The sequence below is a fragment of the Macrobrachium rosenbergii genome, chromosome 22 (genome assembly GCF_040412425.1).
Source record: "Macrobrachium rosenbergii isolate ZJJX-2024 chromosome 22, ASM4041242v1, whole genome shotgun sequence".
Lineage (NCBI taxonomy): Eukaryota > Metazoa > Arthropoda > Malacostraca > Decapoda > Palaemonidae > Macrobrachium > Macrobrachium rosenbergii.
In genome coordinates, this window is record NC_089762.1 from 18,785,795 (window position 1) to 18,808,477 (window position 22,683).

Consider the following 22,683-nt stretch of genomic DNA (forward strand, 5'->3'; position numbering starts at 1 on the left):
ACAACATCTCATTTTGCCGGTCAATACTGAGCTAGTTTGCCTGTCTGAGCAGAGGTATTGTGCATTCCCATCCAGACAATTTGGTCTTTGTCCCAGGGAATGTGCCCTTATTTTTGCAGTTGTGCCATTTAGTTCATTCAAGTACATTTACCCATTCGTACTGAAAAAGTGCAACCTTGAGCTTAGTGCATATAGGGAAGGTCAGTTAATTGGGGATTACTGTCATAACACCAAGTTTTGCCCTGTACTCTGATTAATGCTTGTTTAAAATATGCCTTTATTTACATCAATATATGGTGTATCAATTAATATAAAAATACAAACTAATCGTAATAATGGGGGATGCTGGACTTGTTGTGAAGGGAAGAGGGTGGGTTCAGTCTTGCTCTCTGAGTTTTTATTTAGGTACATCATATGACAGAATATTATTATTGGTCACATTTTGAAGCAGAATTGTTTCACTGTACGGTAATATATGTTTGAAAAGTATAGCAAATAAAAGGATCGCTTACATAACTGTTGAATTTGGTTGATGTGCACAATTTCATCACACAGCAGTAATGTAAAATTTCCTCTCATCTTTAGCCAGTCATGAATATTTTGGTTATCCTCTTTATGGTCACTGCCAAACTAGAGACATACACACAATTCCAGAGTGGTTATTCCATTATGGTTTGGTTCTCAGTCAATAGTTTAACAGTACTTACACTGATCCACCTAAAAGTTCATGTTCATGAAGACTGAATGCAGACAGATAACTGCAGCTACTGTTTTTGATAAACATAAGGCATTTGTTGCTATGGGAGATGCAGTGTTCTAAAAACACTAACTGAGCAAATTTTAAGGCATGTGTAATGCATTGTTTCAATACTTACAAGCTAGGAAAGGAAGTCCCACAAAGTAGTTTTCTTATTAGAACACTGTTTATTTGTCAGATGATGACATTAACTACCTGTGGCAAAAAATTTCATGTGTATGATTTCCTTTTTTAAATAATGTAATCTGACTGCATGCCCAGTTAATCCTTGGTGTCTTTTTCTCTTCTGAGAAAGGAAAAAGCTGTCATATCTATGACAATGTCACATGAAAATGAAACTGTGAAATCAAACTAGAAATGAGAGAGTATGTAATACCTATTGTCAGAAAGTTCTTAGGCACAATATTTTTTAACACGCACCTGAACTGGAAAGCTCATTTAAAATGTATAAAAGGTTAATGCAGGGATGCATTGAAAACTGCTGGAGTGATAGGGCATTGCATTGACCGCACATAGGAAAGGTCCACTTCAAGAAGGGATTCCATGTAAGAAAATCCAGCTGCCTAATTGAGACCTTTCTGTAACCCTCTGAAAATTTTTGAGTCATCCTTCCTCCCTGAAGACCATCCTCATGCTGGCATTTGCATTGTGAAATTTCTGAGTAAGTTGCATGCCCTTTCAGGTAGTCACACATACCAGAGATTGAGCTTCATATGGCTTGTTATTCACTCAAGATTTCATAGGTAAAACCCAGAAGGCTGGTACTCAAAATTACACTACTGTTTCATTTGCTATTCCAGCCCTGATATCCAACAATGCAAAAGTCCTCTATCCAGTGAAAGCCATCCACCACTACCTTTAGCATGCCAGGCATTTTAGAGGTAAAGCCTTGGTTTTGATCAATGCATTAACTGAGAAAACATCTCTCGAATAATACAGTTTTCTTTCTGGCTGAGGCAGATCATCCTTCAAGAAGCATATACAGAGGTTCATAAGATAGAGCTAGCGAGGTTAGGGCTCTCTTGGCTTCGCAAGCCCTCTAGAGGAAAATCGAAGTAGCATCCATAGCAAATCAAAGTAAGTAATCTGTCCTGTTGGGCCACATTTTTACAGCTGCAGAAGATGCACAGTGCTCTTCTTCCAGAGTTACAGGCTTTACAACTCACCTGAATAGTTAGCCAGTCTGCCTTTTTGATATACCACGAGTACAAACTTCTTATATGGTGTGAGGGTGCTCAGCTACTTACGTTACTCAGTGAGAATATCAGACAGTTGGTTCCTGACTTATCTTGTACCCAAGTGCTCAGCTGGATCTGTCAGACTTAGCAAAGGCATAGACACTTTTAACTGCTCAGTTTCTCACCTTAATTGCAATATGGTACTGTGTATGATTGATAGGTTTGTGATGAAACAGGTTAGTCTTATATACAAATGGGTCCTTGGGCATGCATGTGAGAACAATCATTGTTTCTTCTGTATAGAAGGTGTGAAGAATACATCAGGGGACTTCCAGACCATGAATGAGGGCTTTATATGATCTGTGGGTTTATATGAAAAAATTTATCCTGTATTCCATTATTTTCTATGGTGAATGTCAAAGTAATTTAACCAGACCAAAGAACTGAATCTTTAATACATAAATCAGGTTCTGAAAATAAAATACATTAATTGACTATTTCTTTCTTTTCAGACGATTGACTAAACGCCAGTGGTATTTTGATGCGATGCTGATATTCTTAGGAATATCAGGATCAATTATTGGTGTTTGGGATGCTTTTAATCGAATGAATGGTCATGATCAGGTAGTAGAACTAAATGAATTTTCTCCAGTTAAGTTTAAAAATAGTACTGTTCAAAATGAGCTGCTTCTATCAAAACCTGCCACAATTTTAAAAAATATTTCTACCACAGTGCATACTGCAATTGCACAGACAGAAGCAAACTATAATATTACTCTAAAACCTACAATTAAAACAGTTGTGAACCCAACAGAAAAACAAGCTTCCAGTGTTGTATCCAAAGAAATGGCAGTAGTTCAACCAAATTCAGTTGTTACTAATGCTCATAAGGTTTTGCCAACCTATAGTTCTCTTCAGTCTAACACAGGAGAGCCAAGTATAAGCAATAGTGTATCTAGTTCAACTGGAGTTAAAAGTATGGGAGAGAAGGAAGCAGTACAGATAGAATCTAGTAAAGTTTCTAAGATAGATGAGGGCCTTACCCTGGATAAAGAGAAGCTCAATGTGAGGACAGTATCATCCACAGAAAAATCTAATACCTGAGAAGTTGCTCACATTTAGGATTTATCATGTGATTAGAAAAGTTTTTATTAATGGTATTTGATTTTACATAAACTACTTTGATAAATGAATCTAGAAGGTTGAATTGCTTGTTGTCAGGGTTCTTTGTATTGTATGATTTCCAAGGCAATGAAGGGTTATGTGGTTTGAAGAAATGTGTTATTTGTGTTGATGGTTGGGTTGGATTTTTGAATATTAGGATGGTAAATCCGTTTGAACATTATTATTGTGATAGGTGTTTTACGCTTGTGATTCTAATGAAACTAGAGTTTCTATTTTGATTACTTTCATTCTGAGAAATGCTGGTAGGGCTATGGTAATATGTTCATTATACTCTTATTTTTTATAGACTTTTGTAATGGATAGTTTCCAAGACTATTCATATTTTTGTGTAAATAATATTAAATGCAAAGAAAAGGAACATTATTAATGTGATAAATATTTCATTAGTCATAGATGAAATTATTTTTCTTTGACTTTACGTTATAGTTAGTACTTATCTAAAAATTTATTTTTGTAATCTGTTCTTGCCATTTGTGCTTTTTTTTACATCAAATGTGTTAGTTAATGATGCACTCATTTCATGAAAAGAATCTATAAGGTTCTCTATTAACAGTAGATATAATTTCTGGTTTATGATAAATTTTTACAGCTGTTCAGTGACAGACAAGTATTAAACTTTCTGGTTATATTTATATATCTAATACAGTATATTTAATATATACAGTTGACCCCTGGTATTCACAAAGGATGCGTATCAAAACTCCCCCCCAGAATAGCTAAAATCCGTGATTACTTGACACCCCCTCTAAAAACTCTTACGCAGGCAGTCCCTGGTTATTGGCAATTCGTTTTTACGGCACTTGTCTAGTGACGAAAATTGGTAATTTTTGGTGCCGAAAATCGCTGATTTCCACTTATTGGTGCCGATACATACTTAACAGAGGTGCTGATAACCAAAAATTGTTGATTTTTTGTTGCTTTTCAGCACCGATAAGTGCTGAAAATCGCCAAAAATCACCGATTTTTGGTTATCATCACGCCGTCAGAACGGAACCCCCGCCGATAACCGGGGAATGCCTGTAACTGCCTATTTTGATAATTCAAACACCAAAAAACCCCTCTTAAAATGCTGATACCTGAGTATTTTAACAGTTTTATCACAAAAAGTGCATTTAATCACAAAAAATGATATGAAAATACAGTAATTAGTGAATATTTCTTTATGAAAAATACTGCAATTAAGCGAATTTTCTGCGAATAATGTGTATATACACTCCACAAAAAAATTTGCGAATAGGTGAAGCAGCAAATCCGGAACTGTGAGTAAGTGGGGCCCCACTGTATATATACAGGCAGTCCCTGGTTGTCAGCAGGCTTGGTTATCGGCAATCCGGTTTTCGGTGCTTGTCTAGCAATGAAAATCAGCGATTTTCGGCGCCAATTTGTGCCGATTTCCGCTTATTGGCACTGATAACTGCATATTGGTGCCATTACACACCTAACAGAGGTGCTGATAACAGAAAACCAGCGATTTTCAGCGCTTATATCGGCGCTGAAAAGTATCACTTTTCAGTTATGGGCAATTTTCGCTTATCATCATGCCATCAGGACACAACCCCTGCCAATAACCGTGGACTGTATGTAGATATATATATATATCCATTTATAAAAGTTAGTATAGCGAGGCAGCTATTGATATCTTAACATTAAAAGATACGAAAAATATTTTATTGTGCTTGTAAATATAAATAGTAAATGAGCTTAAAGGAGTAACAATAATGTATTTAAAGAGAGTGGTGTAAGTTCTTTAATTAGTTTTTATAGCAGAAATGAGAAGTCTAGAAAAGGTTGTGGAAGGAATGGTGGATAACTGAAATATCAGTAGGTCTTAGCATTATTGAATTTGTGGATTGAATGACTATTTTAAGTTATTTTATTAAATTATTTGGAGCAGATGATATATTTTGGCATTCATGACTATAGTTGATGTGATGCCTCCTTACAGAAATCAATCACCCAGTCAAGGCAAGTGAATGAGTAACAGATTCATTTTAAATAATTCCTTAGCATGCTGATGCTTACAAAAGTGTTGTTTTATTCCTTTTTATGAAGCTCAGTAACAAGGGTAAATTGATAGTGTCTTGGCAAAATAATGTTGAAATTGTTTCTTACCTATTTACTTCTGTATGTACCTTACTGCTGTTTATTTTATGAAGTATTTATACAAAGGAAACTGGCCCATTTGTGTAACTGAGTTTTTCTGATTGTGTGTATGCGTGTGTGTATAGGAAAAATTTTGTACCTGATCATTTCATATTAAATTATTTTTAAACAGGTACCGTATAATGAATTCTTGCTACAGTGTTTATTTTGAGTTTTAAACACTGATAATTTATGACAATTAATTTTTTTGCAAATACTGTAATTTTGAGTCTATATCATTTTTGTTGTAGTTGCACTCATAAGTTTTTCAACCTACACTACCCTAATCTATATGAATTGTCAGTGCAGCTAGTAATCTGTCATGAAGAAGCTTTTAACTGAGATAATGGTGATGTGACAAAGTTGAGAGCAGCATCCCATAGTGCAGATTGTTATAGAAGAAAACTGTTTTTCACAACACAGAATTCAAGAATTCATTTTGGATTTAGTGCCCATGTAAAATAAAAACCTCTTTTATGTTCTGTCCAGGGCAGTTGGGTGTTTCCTGTGAATTTAATCACCAATAGGCATGGGAAATCTTGAGTTCTCCTCTCAGAATCCCTTATTATAGGCCGACCCCCCTTAATCCTGTTATTATAAACAATATTCTATGGTACATAAATGTTTGTAACCCCGATATTTAGTTCCTCTTTTAATGTTAGCATACATGGTGTCAGTAATACTGAAAATCTTTGAATTTAAATGTACTGTATATGTAAACTGCACTGCACCTCTAAATCTCTCTCTCTCTCTCTCTCTCTCTCTCTCTCTCTCTCTCTCTCTCTCTCTCATGCAGTTAGCTATCTACATACAATGAAAAGAAGCAAAAATTGTGCTAACAATATTATAAGTAGGTGTGGCCAAATAATTGCATAAACCAAGTGAAATCTTGCTCTGTCAAATGATTCATTATACTGATCCTGGCTTAGGAGAAATTGAAAAGAAAATTGAAAAATCATCCTAAATAAAAAATTGAGCATTGACTGCCTTTGACAAACTTGTACAATGGTACCTTATCACTTAAACTGCTGCAAACTTGAATATTTCTGTATGTGAATGCTTTGTTCAAGAAAAAAATCGCTTGGCACTTGACCATGTGCTTGACACTCAGCAGAACAAACACAGCCAGCTAGAACTTAGATGAGCTGATTCATGGTGTGTGTTTAGTTATTCCAGCTGAAACAGAGGGAAATGAATAAGTTCTTCCCACAGCTGTCACTCAACTCTGCTAAATGTCGCTATAAACTTTCTCATGTTGCATTGTGTTGTTTTGATGTCTTTTTATATTCTCTGTGTAAATCAGTCACCAGTGGGTTTAAGAAGGTTAGTGATGACAGCCGATTGAAGAGAAATTTGGTTAGAACCACAATAGAGATGGATAAAGAACTTATAATGCAGTATGAAAATGGCTTTTCTGATCTTACTACCAAGGTTGTATGGGAAAATCTACAATCATTGTTATACTAAAAAATAGAGGCCACTAATTTGAATAAACAAAAAAGTTAGCCAGTGATGGTATTTCTGAGGCTGTCATTTACAACACAATAAAACATCTGCAAGCTTATCTCTTGAAAAACACTATTGGAACAAGTGCTGATACAGGTAGTGATATGTTCAAAGCAAATCATGGGTGTTTTAAGAAATTTAAGAGGAGAATTGGCATCCACAGTGTGTACGCCAATTATCCTCTTGTGTGATGTGGTATGGGGAGGCTGCCAGTTCTGATGAAGATGCTGCCAAAACATATCACCTGGACAAAGCTGTAACAAACTGTTATAAACTTCCTGAATGATGATGCTCTGTCTCACTTCAGAAACATCTTATAATGGAGGCACAGGCAGATTTTGTTGGACAGGTTTCTAGTGGTACAGATACCCAGTGAAACTGAGAAAGAAAGCACAGACTTAAAAGAGAAAGAACCCAAGGTGGATAGTTACCTGTCACTTTTATGGAAGGGGGATTCCCCTTCCAAATGATAACATCTTTCTTCCTCTTCACCTTTCTCACCACCCTCTGCATATGCCATCAACTCTCCAAAGTACAGTACAGGTAAAGCGGGAATAAATTTCCATCAATTCCATGTATTTATTGTGTTTGGGTTTTTTTTTACAATTTATGCATGCTGTGCTGATAAACGTCATGTTTGATTTGAGTTAGAGTGCTTTTATGTATGTAATTTTTGGAATCTGAAATAATTAATTGAATTTACATCATTCCTAATGGAAAAATTTCATTCAGTACTCGAACAGCTAGTCACTTGAACAGCCTTCTGGAACAAACTAAGTTTAAGTACTGAGGTACCACAGAATATTGGTTTTTCATAAACAAAATGCTTTACTCTAATCTCTCTCTCATTTAGTTGTTCCTTTTCCTTGGTAGGTGATATCCCAGTCAGAGCCAGGAAAGCAAGTTAGACATAAAAAAAAATAAAAAAAAAACCTTGTTTCATAACTGGGACAAGATTCAAACCTGTGACCATCAGGTTAAGAGTCAGCTGCATAAGTTGTTCATTATTAACTATAATTCTGTCCAGTATCTTCTTAATTCTTCAAAAATATAAATAATTTGCAATTTCTCAAAGAATATTTATTATAACATTGCATAGTTTTAGAAGCCCTTTTAATGAAATATACATTTTTAAAAACCATTTCAGTTTCATGCGGTTCTTTCATTACTTTTATTCTAGAGTAGAGCCTCGTTGCTACATTCAGGGATATCCAGGTGTGTAGCAAGAGTATATACATGGACTTTGGGCTAGTAGCCTCTAGGCTTAGTTCAAGAAGTGTTGTTAGGCATCCACTTTGATTATTTCAAGTAATTTCACTTAGCAGCAATCATGATAATATTACATTATGAGTAACCTTTGGAATGGTAGGGTGAATTCTGGAAATGTGCAAAGCTATGAATTCTTTATGAGTACTTATGCACTCAGATTAAATTAATTTTTGTAACCCAATTCCATGCATGTAGTTGATTGTTTTGGTTGTTTCCTCATATTAATGACCCATTGATAGATTGCTTGATTGTAATGTAAATTTAAAAATTGGACTTTGAACGTACAATGTCAGCTCAAACATAATTCATGTGTGTAGGGTACATATGAATGCACAAACTCAATCACTGGCGTCGGAGAACTTGCTACAACTCGTTTTGGTTTGTTTTGTCACATTTATGATTTTTTATTTATATTTTATGACATTCTCATCTCTATGTTTACTGCATTTTATAACTTTTTTTTTATAATCCAGAAGATGAACGCAATCATGTGCGTAGGTATGTACAAATGCACAAACTCATTCATTGGCATCAGAGAGCTTGCTACAGCTTGTTTTGGTTAGTGTTGTTACACTTGTGATTTTTAATTTTATAATTTATGCTATTTCATCTGTATTTTTACTGTATTTTCTCATTTATTTTTACAACCCAAAAGATAATTGCGGTCATGTGCCTAGCGTATTTACGAATGCACAAACTCATTTGCTGGCATTGGGAAGTGCTACAGCTTGTTTTGGTTTGCGTTGTTGAGCTTATGATTTTTTAAATTTGTATTTTGTGCTATTCTCATTTATGATTTTACTGTTAGTTTCATATTTTTTATTTTTAAAACCCAAAAGTTAAACGCAATCGTGCGTAGGGTACGTATGAACGCATAAACTAATTCTCTGGCGTTGGAGAACTTGCTACAGTTTGTTTTGTTTTGTGTTGTTGTATTTTATTGTTTTTAAATATATATGTTACACTATTTTCAATTATATTTTTACTGTATTTTCTCACTTCCTATTTTTAGAATCCAAAAATAAACGCAATCCTGTAAGTAGGGTACGTACTACTCACAAATTCATCCGCTGGCATTGAAGAACTTCCTACAACTTTTGTTTTGTTTTGGTACATTTATGATTTTTTTGTAGATATTTTATGCTATTCTCATTTATATTTTTACTGCACTTGCAAATTTTTTTACAACCCCCCCAAAAAAATGCAGTCGTATGTGTAGAGAACATATGTACACACACAAGTAGCAGCAGGTTGGTGCGGTGACTCAGAAAATTTAAAATTGCGCTAGCCAAAATTAGTCCCGGAGTAGTGATGGTGGACCTATACTGCATCACAAGAGTTGCTCAGGATTTCAGTATGTACATTGAATAAGAAATTTATAATGCATAGATGCAAATCGGGAAGAGGGGGAGGAAGACCCTGTGTCGTTGGGGAAGGGGGCCCTCAGAAGAAGTAGAATGTTAATGTTACTTAGAGGTGACACGTGATTGCTAATCAGGTATTGTGATAGCAGTAAGGAAGTACCAAGATCCTGAATGAAATAAAGAGTGTTTAACCACTGGTAAGTAGATATGGAAGTAGCATAACAAAGACTTAGTAGGAAAGTAGCATAACAAAGACTTAGTAGGAAAGTAGCATAACAAAGACTTAGTAGGAAAGTCCAGGAAATCTTGAGAATATGTGAAGAAAGTTCATGGGATAGAATAGAAGAAGAATTATTACTTGTCCAACCCCCTAGAGTGAAACTGACATAAAAATGTGAACGACTATTTGATCAAACCTGGCATTTGATGGGAAGTTCCCTCCTTCCGGCCCCTCTGATTGGTTTCTTCTATGTCTGCTTCAGCTCACTAAGGTATTAACTATTTTTGTGAAGTATTAATGGCCTTATCTAGTAAAGGATAATAAACTGAAGGAAGACTCAAGCTTTCTTATGGCTTCAGGTGTATACCATGGTGGATTAATGGATTACTCCACTGTTCCACCATGGTTGTATTCCAGAAGGCTCTAGCTGCGAAGATCTATTGTGAAAAATCATTCAGAAAGCAAACTCAAAGCCAGTAGCAAAATGAAAAATAACAGCTAAAGTGTAAGCATTGTAACAGTGTTCTTTATACATTTTGACTCCAAATGTTCTTCACAATCACCGAATAACTATATTGAGTTTCATCCTGTTATGGTATTCACTTGCACAACACTAATATTTTCATCCATAATCTCACTTTGTCCAGGTGCCCTGTGTCTTTACCCAAATTGAAATCCTTAGAAACAAAAGATTTGTAAAGAGATGAGAACTGCTGGATTATCAAAATAGTAAATATTAAGAAAGTTCCATATTCTGATATGAAGCAACTATGACCACATATTTTAACGAATTGGCAGAAGGTATGATCTTTGCCTCTACTTGTATATTGGGAATAGTGTGCAGCTCTGAGAATAGTGTGCAGCTCTGATAATTTTCAACCTGTCCGAACAGATTAACTGCAGTGGTTTTAGTAAGACTTCTAATCAGGCATACATTTGTAAACCACCTTTTCATGTTAGGAGGAAATCTGCAGCAGTGTGTATATACTGTGAGAGAATGCAAATTGTGGATCATATGTGGGTGTTTTATCCAAGCTATTTCAGTCAGCAGCAGATACCTTAGATTTGTAATAATTCTCTGTGAGATTAATATACTGATGCCTTGATTTTACTTTTAAAGATGATTGGGATTTGTAGCAGAGTTCATAATTTTATGATCAGCTTTATTTTTTTAAAGTATTTTTTATGTCTTTAGAAATAAACATTTTCATTTTAATACTTTAAACAAAATATTTTAATTGTAAACTATCACATTTCACTGAATGGCTCTCTTGGCCTCAGTGCCTGGCCTTTAGCCCAAAGTACCATCGTCTGTTCATCTGATGCTAATTCATTTGGAGTGCTGAACTAGGCAGTGTGGCATAAGTAAAAAAGAAGTTTTGTTTTTAGAACATGAGAGATTTACAATTTTATTTGTTGGTATCTGCATTTGGTTATATTGCCATACTATTTTTTTTCTGTAGTTGTCATGTGGTTATAGTTTCCATTGGTTACATATTAGGGTCTTTTTAATTAATTTTCTTTTTTAAGAGATTTGTTCTTATTCTTATTTGGTATGTAGTGGATATAGTAGGAGGTTAAGATTGTTTAATTTTGCTTTTAGAGGTTTTTCTCTTAGCAGCAATTTAAAGCATTTAGAAATTTGGTGAAATTTGAATAAAGTAATGTAAATGGAGCAGGGAATAAATATTCTTTATTTTCAAATTGCAGTTTAGTTTCATGTTTTGTATCACTATTTCATAACATTACTGTATAGCTCTGTTGATGGAGCTGCTCCAGTGTGGTTAGAAAGTTTAATGTTATTGATGCATATATTGATTTCATATTTTACTGCAAGATTAAATTTCCTTTTCTTTTAGACATTAATGAAAATAATTTATAGATTAAACTGTTTTAAAGTTAAATTATGTAGAAGAAAATGCTGCCTCACAATAGCATAAAAGTTTTTGGAACTACTACTTAGAGAACTTTTATGAGAAAAACAATTCAACAGAGATATGTTGTCAGGAGGACTTTTCCTGAAGAGATCTATTGTAAATACATCTGTCATAAATCCATTGTTCAATTAGCAAATTCTTGTGCATTTAGGGAAAGATTCTGACAACTTGGGAAGGTGTCTTCATGCTTTGTTATCATGTTCTAATTATCAATCTTTTTCTAGTGTATTTTGTATCCTTAGGGACTTGCTTAATTCAGTATATTTTGGGAGTTTACCTTATATGTTATACTCCTTTCCCATTTTAGTGTCAGTTGAATTTTACCAGTATGTATTAGGGTAATGCCTTTTATGGTAATTCCATGGTGTACTTAGTTCTTGTCTATTGCCATTTACAGTATTATGTATTGTATTTCCACCTTAATTGTAGACATTTTGTGCTGGCTATGTGGCATATCAGTTTTAATTTTAACTCATATCCTTCAGTCTTTTTCCACCTAGTTGTCCAATTTCCAAAATTTCACCCTGTTCCAATTTTCCCCACTCATTTAAGAACAAATCCTTCTGGCAAATCCTATGAGAATCTGAAAATGGTAGCACAGTGATCTTGTTAAAGTGCTAAATAGTAATTAGTTGATTTAGACATATCTTACAGCTTTACGTTGGCTATATAATAATCAGTTATGGTATTTTTTAGGATAGTTTAGTAGAAATCTTTTCCTTATCCACAATACACCCATGACTATACACTTTTCAGTGCAAAAGGGTACATGCCCTTAAGCAAACACAATAGCTCAAGTGGCATTTGGTATGTCACAGGCAACCAGTGACTCCTTGCCATTAGCTCAGGATAGAGATTGAAGAAGTCCTAAGAGAAAATAGACAAGGAAGCCTCTATATATAGAAGAGAGAAAGGTTAAGATTAGGGTCATTAGTTAGATTACTTTCCTTTGATTTCCTGATGTCAGCAAAAGTGACTAACCTGAAGCCACCACAAGTTGGTTATGTCTTTTCACCATGAACAATAATAAATGCAAATGGCACATACAAAACTGCATTTTCTGGGTAAAAAACCAAATTGTTTACATTCCAAGTGATCATAACCCACCTATCCCATGAGCGTAGGTCAGAAGTTCTTTTTGTCCCTAGTGTGATTGAATACCCTCTGTTTAACACAGAACATGAAACTAAGCATAAATGTGCAAACAAGTAGGTTATGAAAAAGCTTGTTGCAAAAATAAAAACAGTAAAGTTGCACAGTTCATACATTTCCAGTCCAGGCAAAGCTATTTTTATCTGCTTCCTTAGGTAACATGTTTGAGATTTTCCCAACATTCCAGTTAATATATATCAACACATAATTACACATATTTTAGAAAATCACAGTGCAATTGTTAAGATTTCACTTGAACCACCTCAAGTTCAGTCATCCAAAGTTCTCAGGAAATGGTGTATCATGGCATCAAAAGTAGGGCAAATAGTACACCATAATTTCTGACTGTGGTACATGTACATAAGCTCCTTAGCAAGGCTTTAGGGTTTTTCTTAGTACAGTAGTGCATCCTCGACTTACGGGGCCACCGACTTATGGCGATTCAATCTTAAAGCACTTTTAATATTGTTTTACAGCAAGAGGATTACTAATATTTCTCATTCAGAGCAAGAGTACTAATTACGAGGACTACTAATATTTCTTGCTCTGAATGAGCAAGAGTGCACCATAAGTTGATGTTGCATCAAGTTACGGTGCTGCAAGTGCTGTTGACAGCGCAAATGGCAAGAATAGGCATCAAGTTAACGGCGCTTACAGCGCTGTAACTTGATGCAGTATCAAGTTATGGCGCTGTAAGTGCCGTTAAAGCGCTGATAATGGTGAACAATTGACTTTGGGAAGAAATCAACTTAAAGCTCGGTGCTGGAACGGATCTCCCACCGTAAGTCGAGGACGCACGTTAGCATTTAGCATAACACTGCTGCCTCAGACACACTCAGAATACAGTCATTGTAACATGTTTCGGATCATGAACAATTTCAGTAAATGATTCTTATGAAGCAAATACTGTATCTGAAATTTAAGCAAAAATTTTATACCAAACAATCATATATCCAAGATTAACAGCAGTGCTCTATTGATTGGAATGAAAAATAGGACTTTTGATATCACCTTGCAATTATATGGTATGATAAATCACTCCCACTTCTTTCTCAGTATTGTCTTCCATTTTCCTTGTTATATTGTCCATTGAACATAGAAGTCTGGGATTACAGATGTCATTACAAAGCTTCCATATGTAACATGCATTCTTTTGTTTTCATGTAGTTTCTCATTCTGGTCTTCCCTCTCTGAAGCAATGCTATTGATAAATGTCTTGGCATGGACATCATATGTTACTCTTTTTAAAGGTAATTGTGCTCTCTTTTGCTGGTAGGCAACAAGTGTCAGGAAGGTGTTATGTGGAGACCACAGGGTATATTCTTGTCTCATCACTTGACATTAAAGCAGTTTTTTATTGATTTCATTTGTTTCAGTGAGGTTGACATTAATAGACCACAAGTCTCTTATTTCTCCAAGGAAGTTCAAGGTATATCTAAGGCAGTTGGTTTATTTTGTTTTTGGTCTTTAATAACCACCAGTCCTCATCTAAGTTGTCAGCTGTTGAGTTTACTCCTTTCCTTGGCATGCTTCAATATCTCCAATGGCATTGTTTGTTGTAAATGGCTGCCATGCTCGTTGGTCACTTGGAGCAGCTTCTGTTATTTGCTAGAGGAATATTTGTGTTTCTTACTTACAGCACATTTCTCTTCTTGTTTTATCTTTTCATACCTTTAATATTATGCTTTTTTATTGTATAGCATTTTATATTCTGTAATCAGTATTACTGTTCACTTTGTATTCAAGAGGAGGATGATAGTTTTCACACTTATTTTGGATGGTAATGGGTGTATCAGATTTTCCCAAAGGATGCCAGAGGAGCTTTAGGGGTATGTCCAGTACCTCAGGGAGATACCAATAGAAAAAGACGTTCTTTAGTGCTCTAAGCCTTCCCTGATTAGGTAAGCCCCAGTCGCCAGGCTAGGAATTTAATAACAAGGCTATATATAACTACTGAGTTGTTGTATGGAATCAAGTTTCTACAAAGATAAGTCTGTACATCGCTGTGCTTTTGGACTCATGTATGAAACATGTACCAGTAGCTTCCTGGCTCTGTTGAACCAAACAAATAGTTTCCCGACAACATATCTCAGTTGAAAGGTATTAATACCAAAAATACCAGTATTTACTAATGTGCTTTTAAAGAAGGTGGCGTTTGCCTGTTTTGAGGTATTGCAATTGGAATTTGCATTAAAGATTTTTTATGTCTATCACTCATAAGATAGTATAGAAGATATTGTTTTAGGTGCTTTGTACTTAAACTTGCATGTTACCAAGCTCTTCCAGTTTTTATCTTTCCACTTTTTGGAATTCACTCATCTCATTAAGGTACTTCAAGATATAGTACTAGTACAGTAACCTTAATTTCAGAGACTTATTATGTTGAGAATCCTGTAAGCTGTATCAGAGATATTTAACAAACATTGTATTCTATGCTTTTTTGTTACTTTAGACAGATGGATGACAGCATTGTTTTATAGATATAAAGTTTTAGATATAATGTAACTACTGCACTATGTATTTAATACAGTAGATATCACAGTAATGGAACTTTGGAGGGTTTTGGTATCCATTAAATGAAAATGTGTTATCTAAAAGAATTCATTGGTCTAGCCTAGCATAGACTTACTTTCACCAAACTCTGCTAGTGAGTTGTCACAGCACTACCTAAACAGTTTAAAAGACCTGAATTTAAGATATTTACCTGCATCTGTGTAACATTAATCAATGTGTTGTTGGTTAGCACAGTTATAAAGAATGGTCAAGATAACTTGCCCAAGTCTCCTCAGACAAAAGAGTTATTGCAGTGGATGCTTGAAAGAAATACGCAGTACTAAATAGGCTTTACTGTACTTGCTAATCATTAAACAGATCAAATATGATAATTTGTTCATGTAACTAACGATTTAGTGTCACCAAAGCTCTGTATTCTAAATAAGTGGCAGATTTTAGGAAGTAATGATTGTAATAACAGTGATATTTTGTCTTGTCATAGAAGGTCACTCCTGTTTTACCCTTGGACATTTGATGATTACATCATATGACCCAGGTTCTTGAGTAATGAATGTAATTTAACATTTAAGAGAAATCTTTCATGTGGCTCCTAATTTAAACCAACAGCAAATGACAGATATAATAAATATCCAGTTATTAGGTTCATAAGAGGTAATGTATTAGGACTCATTTTATTTAGCTTTGCTGTCTCATTAAACCATTTGTTGATGATGATGACGATGATGATGATAACAACAACAACTTAAATTGCTCTCCATGGGATCTCATCTGTGTCAGCTGAGAGGTATCTTTCTGGGGCTAATTTTTCATGATAACTGGTACTGTCTCTTGGCTAATATTGAGTCTATTTGCAAGGAGTTACTGTATTAGAAATTGAGAAAATTTTAGAAATATTTCAAAAGGGGGGATAGTTATGAGAGAGATATCACTGTATTCTATGATAATCTTGAATAAATTGTTTATTTTTATAGTAACATGTATTGTTGTTTCAAAACTCTGTTCCTTTAATTTTTCTGTGTGGGTGTCTGTTGACAGCTTCAAATTTTATACTATTCATCCGTTATTGATGACACTATTAGTACACTAAAAATATTACTATGTGTACACAAGTTTGATTCCTTGTATTTCCTATGGAAGTAGTAATCATGTATTAGTCAAGACTTAATGTTCACACCATATCTAGAAGTGAGGTAGATATGAGAGAACTGAAAAGATTAGTGTTTATTCCTAGGTGTAATGAGCAGAAGCATTCCCATGCCAAGTGTCCTGTTTATAAGGTGCAGGTTATATATATATATTGAGGATTTCTAGAAATTTGAGAGAAATAAGATATGTCACCATGGAAAGGGTTTGCATCCATTTAACCATTTGGATAAATTGTTATTTTACAATACCAATGGTGTGTATTTTCAGGTATGTGTTGAGTAATGAGAATGTAGTTTTAATTCATCACTGTTTGTTTAGGTGCACAAGAAATGGCAATTTGTTTTTAAGATAATTTTATTATGCACAGGGTCAAGAATATAGAATGCACAAATCTGATGCACTGTTCCTTTGGAAAAGATTTTCGAATTGCGTTGTGCGGGGGAATTCTGTTTTATTAGTGTTTAAAGCTAGTTTTACTAATGGTGCTGTAATTATAAGGTGTTTAACATAACATCTTAATTTTATGTAATTTCAGCCCAGTTGAGTTTTGATGGAGAAATTTATTTTTTTTATTTACTGGTTTCTGGTTATGGTCTTCCTACAGGAAGAATTTTTTGTGATTAATGCTACTTTAAAAATTTAAGTTGTTAAAACTTGAAGATTTATTTTAAGTTGTGATAATTGGCACTAAAAAGTAAGATTTAATAGAGAAATGCTGTCAGCCAATCATAGGTGCAAATAGATGAAAGTGCATTGTTGAAATATATTTTATTACATTTTTGTGCATTTTTTAAAAAAATGCAGTTGATTGTTCTCTTTCAAATTGAAAGAAGTTTTAAAAATGTGGGATGATCCATTAATCTTGGGTTGTTGTGGCTTCCTAATTAGATTATACCAGAGTATATCTATTTTGTAATATACCTTGTCAGTAATCAGTGAGTTTGGAAACCACCAACAGAATGCTAGTCAAGTTCTTATGGAAACGTACTATCCTTAGATATACTGTACTGTATGATGTTTTATATGAGGTTACACTTGTAGCATGCCTGATGTGGCACAGTATAGTAGTAAAAGCTTTTTGCAGCATCCCTTCTACCTCTAGCAGCATCACTTTCTTCCTTTTGCTTTTCACTTGTCCCCTTTGGGCTCTTCCTACCTCTAAACCTGTCTAACTGGTTTACCTTGTTGTAGACTTATTTCCCAAGTTAGAACAAGTCATTCAGGGGGAGCCCTATGAGCATCTTGAAATGTGGTCATGGGGTACTTTATAATATAGAAGTGATACTTAGAAACAGCAATGTGCAATATTTGTGGAAAGCTAAAACTTTTCATTTACAATACTCTTAAATTTTCAAGTTTTGTAGTGCTGTCGTATATTACTGTAGTCTCTAAATTACCAGGTGTAAATTTACATTTGCATTGGTATTAGATATGATTTATAAATGCTATGTACCATTATTCAGATTTCTTGAAATTTGCTTTTGCACATCCAAAGACAGTCAGTTAATTCCATTGTAGAAATGCAAGTCTGCATCCTAGCTTCAGGAGATACCTGTTAAAAAAAAAAAGTAGTACTTTTTTTTATAACAGCATACTGTTTTTGAAAAAAACTTGAGTGGCCTGGTAGAAATTCTGTATCTTACCTTAGACAGTATGTTGACTCTAGAATGCAGTGGCACACATAGATATACAATACAACATAAAGGCATGAGTATTTTAAAGTCAGGTTTTAGATACCTGAGGCAGCACTGTGTTCAGGGAATGTTTATTGAAAGAGTGGATCCTCAACTTTTTATTTATTGCTGTGTTAGTTGGCTGCACATCCCATACAGTATGTAAACTGAGGATCTGAGTAAGACTTGGTCACTGCTGTACCAGTTGTCTTAACCTTCTTTCTATGTTTAAAATATATTTACCTCTCAAACTGAGTCAGCAAAATGTTATTGGAAATGTATTTATATTACATATTCGCAGATTTTTGTTAGATACCCAAACAAGCACACATGGTAAAGCGATCACAGGAAGGTAGGATATGCTCAGTTTATTGTAAATCATGTAATGAAGTACTCATACTTTTAGCATTTAAGCATTTTGTAATTAAAGACTTACGTTCTGTGATTATAAAAAAAAGAATATTTAAAAGCAGCTTTGTTCTCACTGGCAGTTTTAATACAAAAACTAGTTCTTCTTTGGAGGGGTGGCTAGAGCTCTCGGCTAGCACGTGTTGGCTGAGCATTCGAGTCTCCGTCCGGCCAATGAAGAATTAGAGGAATTTATTTCTGGTGATAGAAATTCATTTCTCGTCATAATGTGGTTCGGATTCCACAATAAGCTGTAGGTCCTGTTGCTAGGAAACCAGTTGGTTCTTAGCCATATAAAATAAGTCTAATCCTTCGGGCCAGCCCTAGGAGAGCTGTTAATTGGCTCAGGGTCTGGTTAAACTAAGATATACTTAACTTAATACAAAAACTAAACCATGAGGCATGTCGGGTAACATTACGAACCATTAATTACAAAATATATATAATTTTCCAGAGGCACATTTTTTAACTGGTAGTAGGAAGATAGTGTCTGTAGAAATGGGAATATTCCCCAAGGAATATACCACATTGACTTGTTATATTCTTTGAAGAATATTTTAGTCCATATCATATCAGAAAAAATTGTGTGCAGAATTTGGTGTAGGTTATTGGTTAAACATATAATACTGTAGTGCTGCAGGCTTGCAATTTAGTTTAGTTAATTTTTTAATTGATTATTTTATAGACGATTTGTACATGGATCATATTTATGAAGACCTTTGTTGTTGTGACACCAGTTTCAGATTTTAGTCAGTCTATTAGTCCTATCCCACAGAAGCATCCTTTTTTTTTTTTTATCTGTGCCATAAGCACACTGTTCTGATTGGTTAAATCCAAATGTCAGTTGCACTTAATTCCATCTCTGAACCCCTTGAGCTGTTTTTCATTTAATTTTTTTTTTCTTTTGGTTGTTTTTAAATGAATGGTTTGGAATTAAAAGATTTATACCCCATGGTGCTGTGATTTAGATTAATTGCCTTCTTCTTTAATGCAGACATGGAAGGTAGCTGGGAATCCTGATACAGTGTTTTTATTCTAACCTTCATTGTTTTCTTTTGAGGAGGAAATATGATTTTAATTTCTATACATGGTAAGTACTTCATTTTTGTTAAAATGTACGTTTCTTTTTGATCTTGCTAGCATTCCATACCAACTTCTGCTTTATGTACATAGTTGGTTGGTTTGTAATATTGATTTTCCCAGGAACTGCACAATATTTAACATGATAGCTTTTCAAGAGTACAGTAATTCCAAAAGACTATGTGTGACATAGTATGTCTTACAACCATATTAAATGAACCTAGTTCATTCCTCGTTCATTGTACGGAGGATGGTATGGATTTATGGTAGTGTGGCTTGCTAATGTGATTAGATTTATTTGTGCAATTTTTGGCTCACTTTTATATTTTTTACTTAGGTGTTGGTAGTACAGTGTACTGTGTACAATAATTGTAAAGAGAACAATAGAGTAAAGTTTTATGTTGAGATATCAGAATTTTTTATTCATTAACCCTTCAGTAAACCCTATAAATTACTAACCCTGATGCTGTGGATGGAGACATCAGGGTACAAGCACCTGTCTGATTTTCAAGTCTTTGATTATCCCATTTCATTTTTCACCTGGGCTTTCAGGATTGACTTTTTGAAGAATCTTATATGAACTCGAATAAGGTTTCAGTTACTCTGAGAATGCAAATGAGAATGAGGTTATGTAATATTCTTCCTCACCCGTAGAATTCAAGTAACTGACATTAAAGTGAGGTCAAATGCTTATTGTCAAGATCTGCAGCTGATACTCGGTACAATCTTGTCAAACTTAGTGTAGTGTGTATCTGGGTATATGTGCTAGGCTGGGTTTTGAGAGGTCCTTATGTCACAACAACTTTTTTTTGGGGGGGAGGTGTCTTGCATGATGCAAGGAAAATTGAATTTCGACACTGAGGCAATCACAGTTGCAATCACACTGCCAATGTCAGTTGAGCACACCCAGGTGAAGACTGGACCTTTGTTGGTCCTCTCTCAGTTTTTCCTTCCTTGTTCTTTAGCGGATATTTTGTTGATGACCACCTCAAATGGAACCAAGTTTGACTGCACTCTAAATCTGAAATGAAGTTGGAGTAGGATGCCATGCTCTCTTCCTGCAGAACTGGACTACCTTACATGTCTTGAGTGAGGGGAAACTAATGTCACACCATGTCACAAGTGTTGGATTTGATCTTGATGAACTGACAACCCATAATCACTTTTAGGGTACTTTCCATGCCAAGGAAGTTCTTACGGGAAATTCACCAGTTGTAACAAGACAATGATCATCCTCTGTAGGTCCCTGTGGAGGATAGGAGTAATAGGACAACTCGAGGTAAAGACAACATCAACTTTGTTTTAATCACACATTCATCCCCCTCAATCAAAAGATACCTACAATTTGCAGTTAAGTTTAGACTAGGAACTTTCCAGAAGAATACTGTAACCAAATCAGGAAAAGATTTTAAGGAACTGGAGACCAGTATTTTTTAACAAGCTGTCCATGTACAGTAGCTTAGAGCAAAATGAACTCCAGGTTAAGATGGTACTTAAATATTATTACCTAAGTCCTATACAGGTCATGAGAATTAACTGTTTTGAAGACTGTGTTCAAAAAAAGAATAACTTTTGCAATATTTTTTGATATTCAAAAGCCTTATGATCCTACCTGGAGATGTGCTGTATTGAGAATACCATACAACAATGGTATCCAAAGCCATGTAGCATTATTAATAAGACATCCTACCATACTGCCCTTTTTTTGTGCAAATACTCATAATTTTTTCAAACTTATAAATTGGAAAAATGTTATCCCACTGATAAGTTTTTGAGTTGCACTTTGTTCCTCCATGTAAGAAACAAAGTCACAAATTGGTTACTTATCAAAATTGAAAATAGTTGGCATATGGATCACTTCATATTTTACATGCCTTGAACTTACAAGGTACCAAGCCAATTCTTAATGTTCCTATCACAGAAGTAGATAGCTTGGCCTCCTTGGTAGGTATATTCAGTTACCTGCAGAAAAATAAAAATAATCATGCTTTTTCAAGATATAAGATATGAAACTGAACTAAAAGTGAGAAAAAACTGATAATTATCAGCCAAACCCATAAATTTTCAAGTTCAATCCATAATACTTTAACCAGAAAGCACACACTGCATATGTAAAAGTCAAAAGCAAATATGCCATAAACAAGAAAAAACGGTATACAAAATACACAACTGATAGAATTAATTATGATGTTGCTATACAAGGCAACTGTTTCATCTATTTTAGATGATGAAACTCAGATACATTATAAGAGTCAGGATTAAAAAGCTTGAAAACCAATTCATAATAAACGGCTCTGCATCTGTACTGGAGTGTTCGAGTCATCTTCCAGTAAATCTATATTCTGTAGTTGGAAGTGGTAAACCCCCTCCAAAGTGCAATAATAGGAAGTCATTTGTTAGTTGAATGTCACAGTCTTAGGGACTTCAGAAGCCATATCCTTTCCAAGTATTAGGATGGGAATATTTATTCTTTATCCAACGTACTTGGAAAGGAAGTTGTTTTTAAATCCAGTGGGTTTTTAAAGTTTACAGAATAACCTTGATTCCCCTAATTTATTGTAGCAGAATTATGTAATTTCTTAATATGTCAGAATTTATGGGGGTAATGTATTTATATGTATGTTGTACTGTATAAGAATTTATTTATGGGTATACCTGACCTGCTTGAATGTTATTTAACAACCTTTAATAAAAAGTTTATATAAACAGATAATGTGTGGGTGTGTATATGCATGCAAACTTAGATTATTAGCAAATACCTGTATATATAACAGTAATTCTTTTTTCAACACTGATTACCTATGAAGCTGTGACACCAGATGAATAAATCAATCTGTTTTGGACAATGGGCTGTTGACACCAAATCGATCACCATCAAACATGAACTTGCTGCACTCTGTCTTTAAGTGCTTCTTGAAATGCTCATGAAGAGAAGATTGTGTTGCTCTTTGTGACTATCTTCTTACCCTTAGGTTTAATTGGTTCTCTCACTTTTCAAGGGGAATTACTGATACAGAAATCATAATAGATCAATGCTTCATGGACCATGCCTCTGGATGAAGACACCATGTAGAGATTCAACTTATTTCTTTGGCAGTACCATTCACTAGAAGAAGTATGGTTTTCACAGTATAGCCTTATGTGAAAACAGG

At 34.6% G+C, this 22,683-nt stretch overlaps 1 protein-coding gene across 1 annotated transcript in view; it reads left to right on the forward strand.

The window, feature by feature from the left end:
- Positions 1 to 19,938, forward strand: part of LOC136850434 (uncharacterized) — a 35,675-nt gene extending 15,737 nt beyond the window's left edge. The window contains exon 4 of the mRNA XM_067124013.1: positions 2,448 to 19,938. Within this exon, the coding sequence (XP_066980114.1) occupies positions 2,448 to 3,039 (592 nt within the window). The 3' untranslated portion in view covers positions 3,040 to 19,938. The remainder of the gene's footprint in view (positions 1 to 2,447) is intronic.
- Positions 19,939 to 22,683: the final 2,745 nt, after the last annotated feature.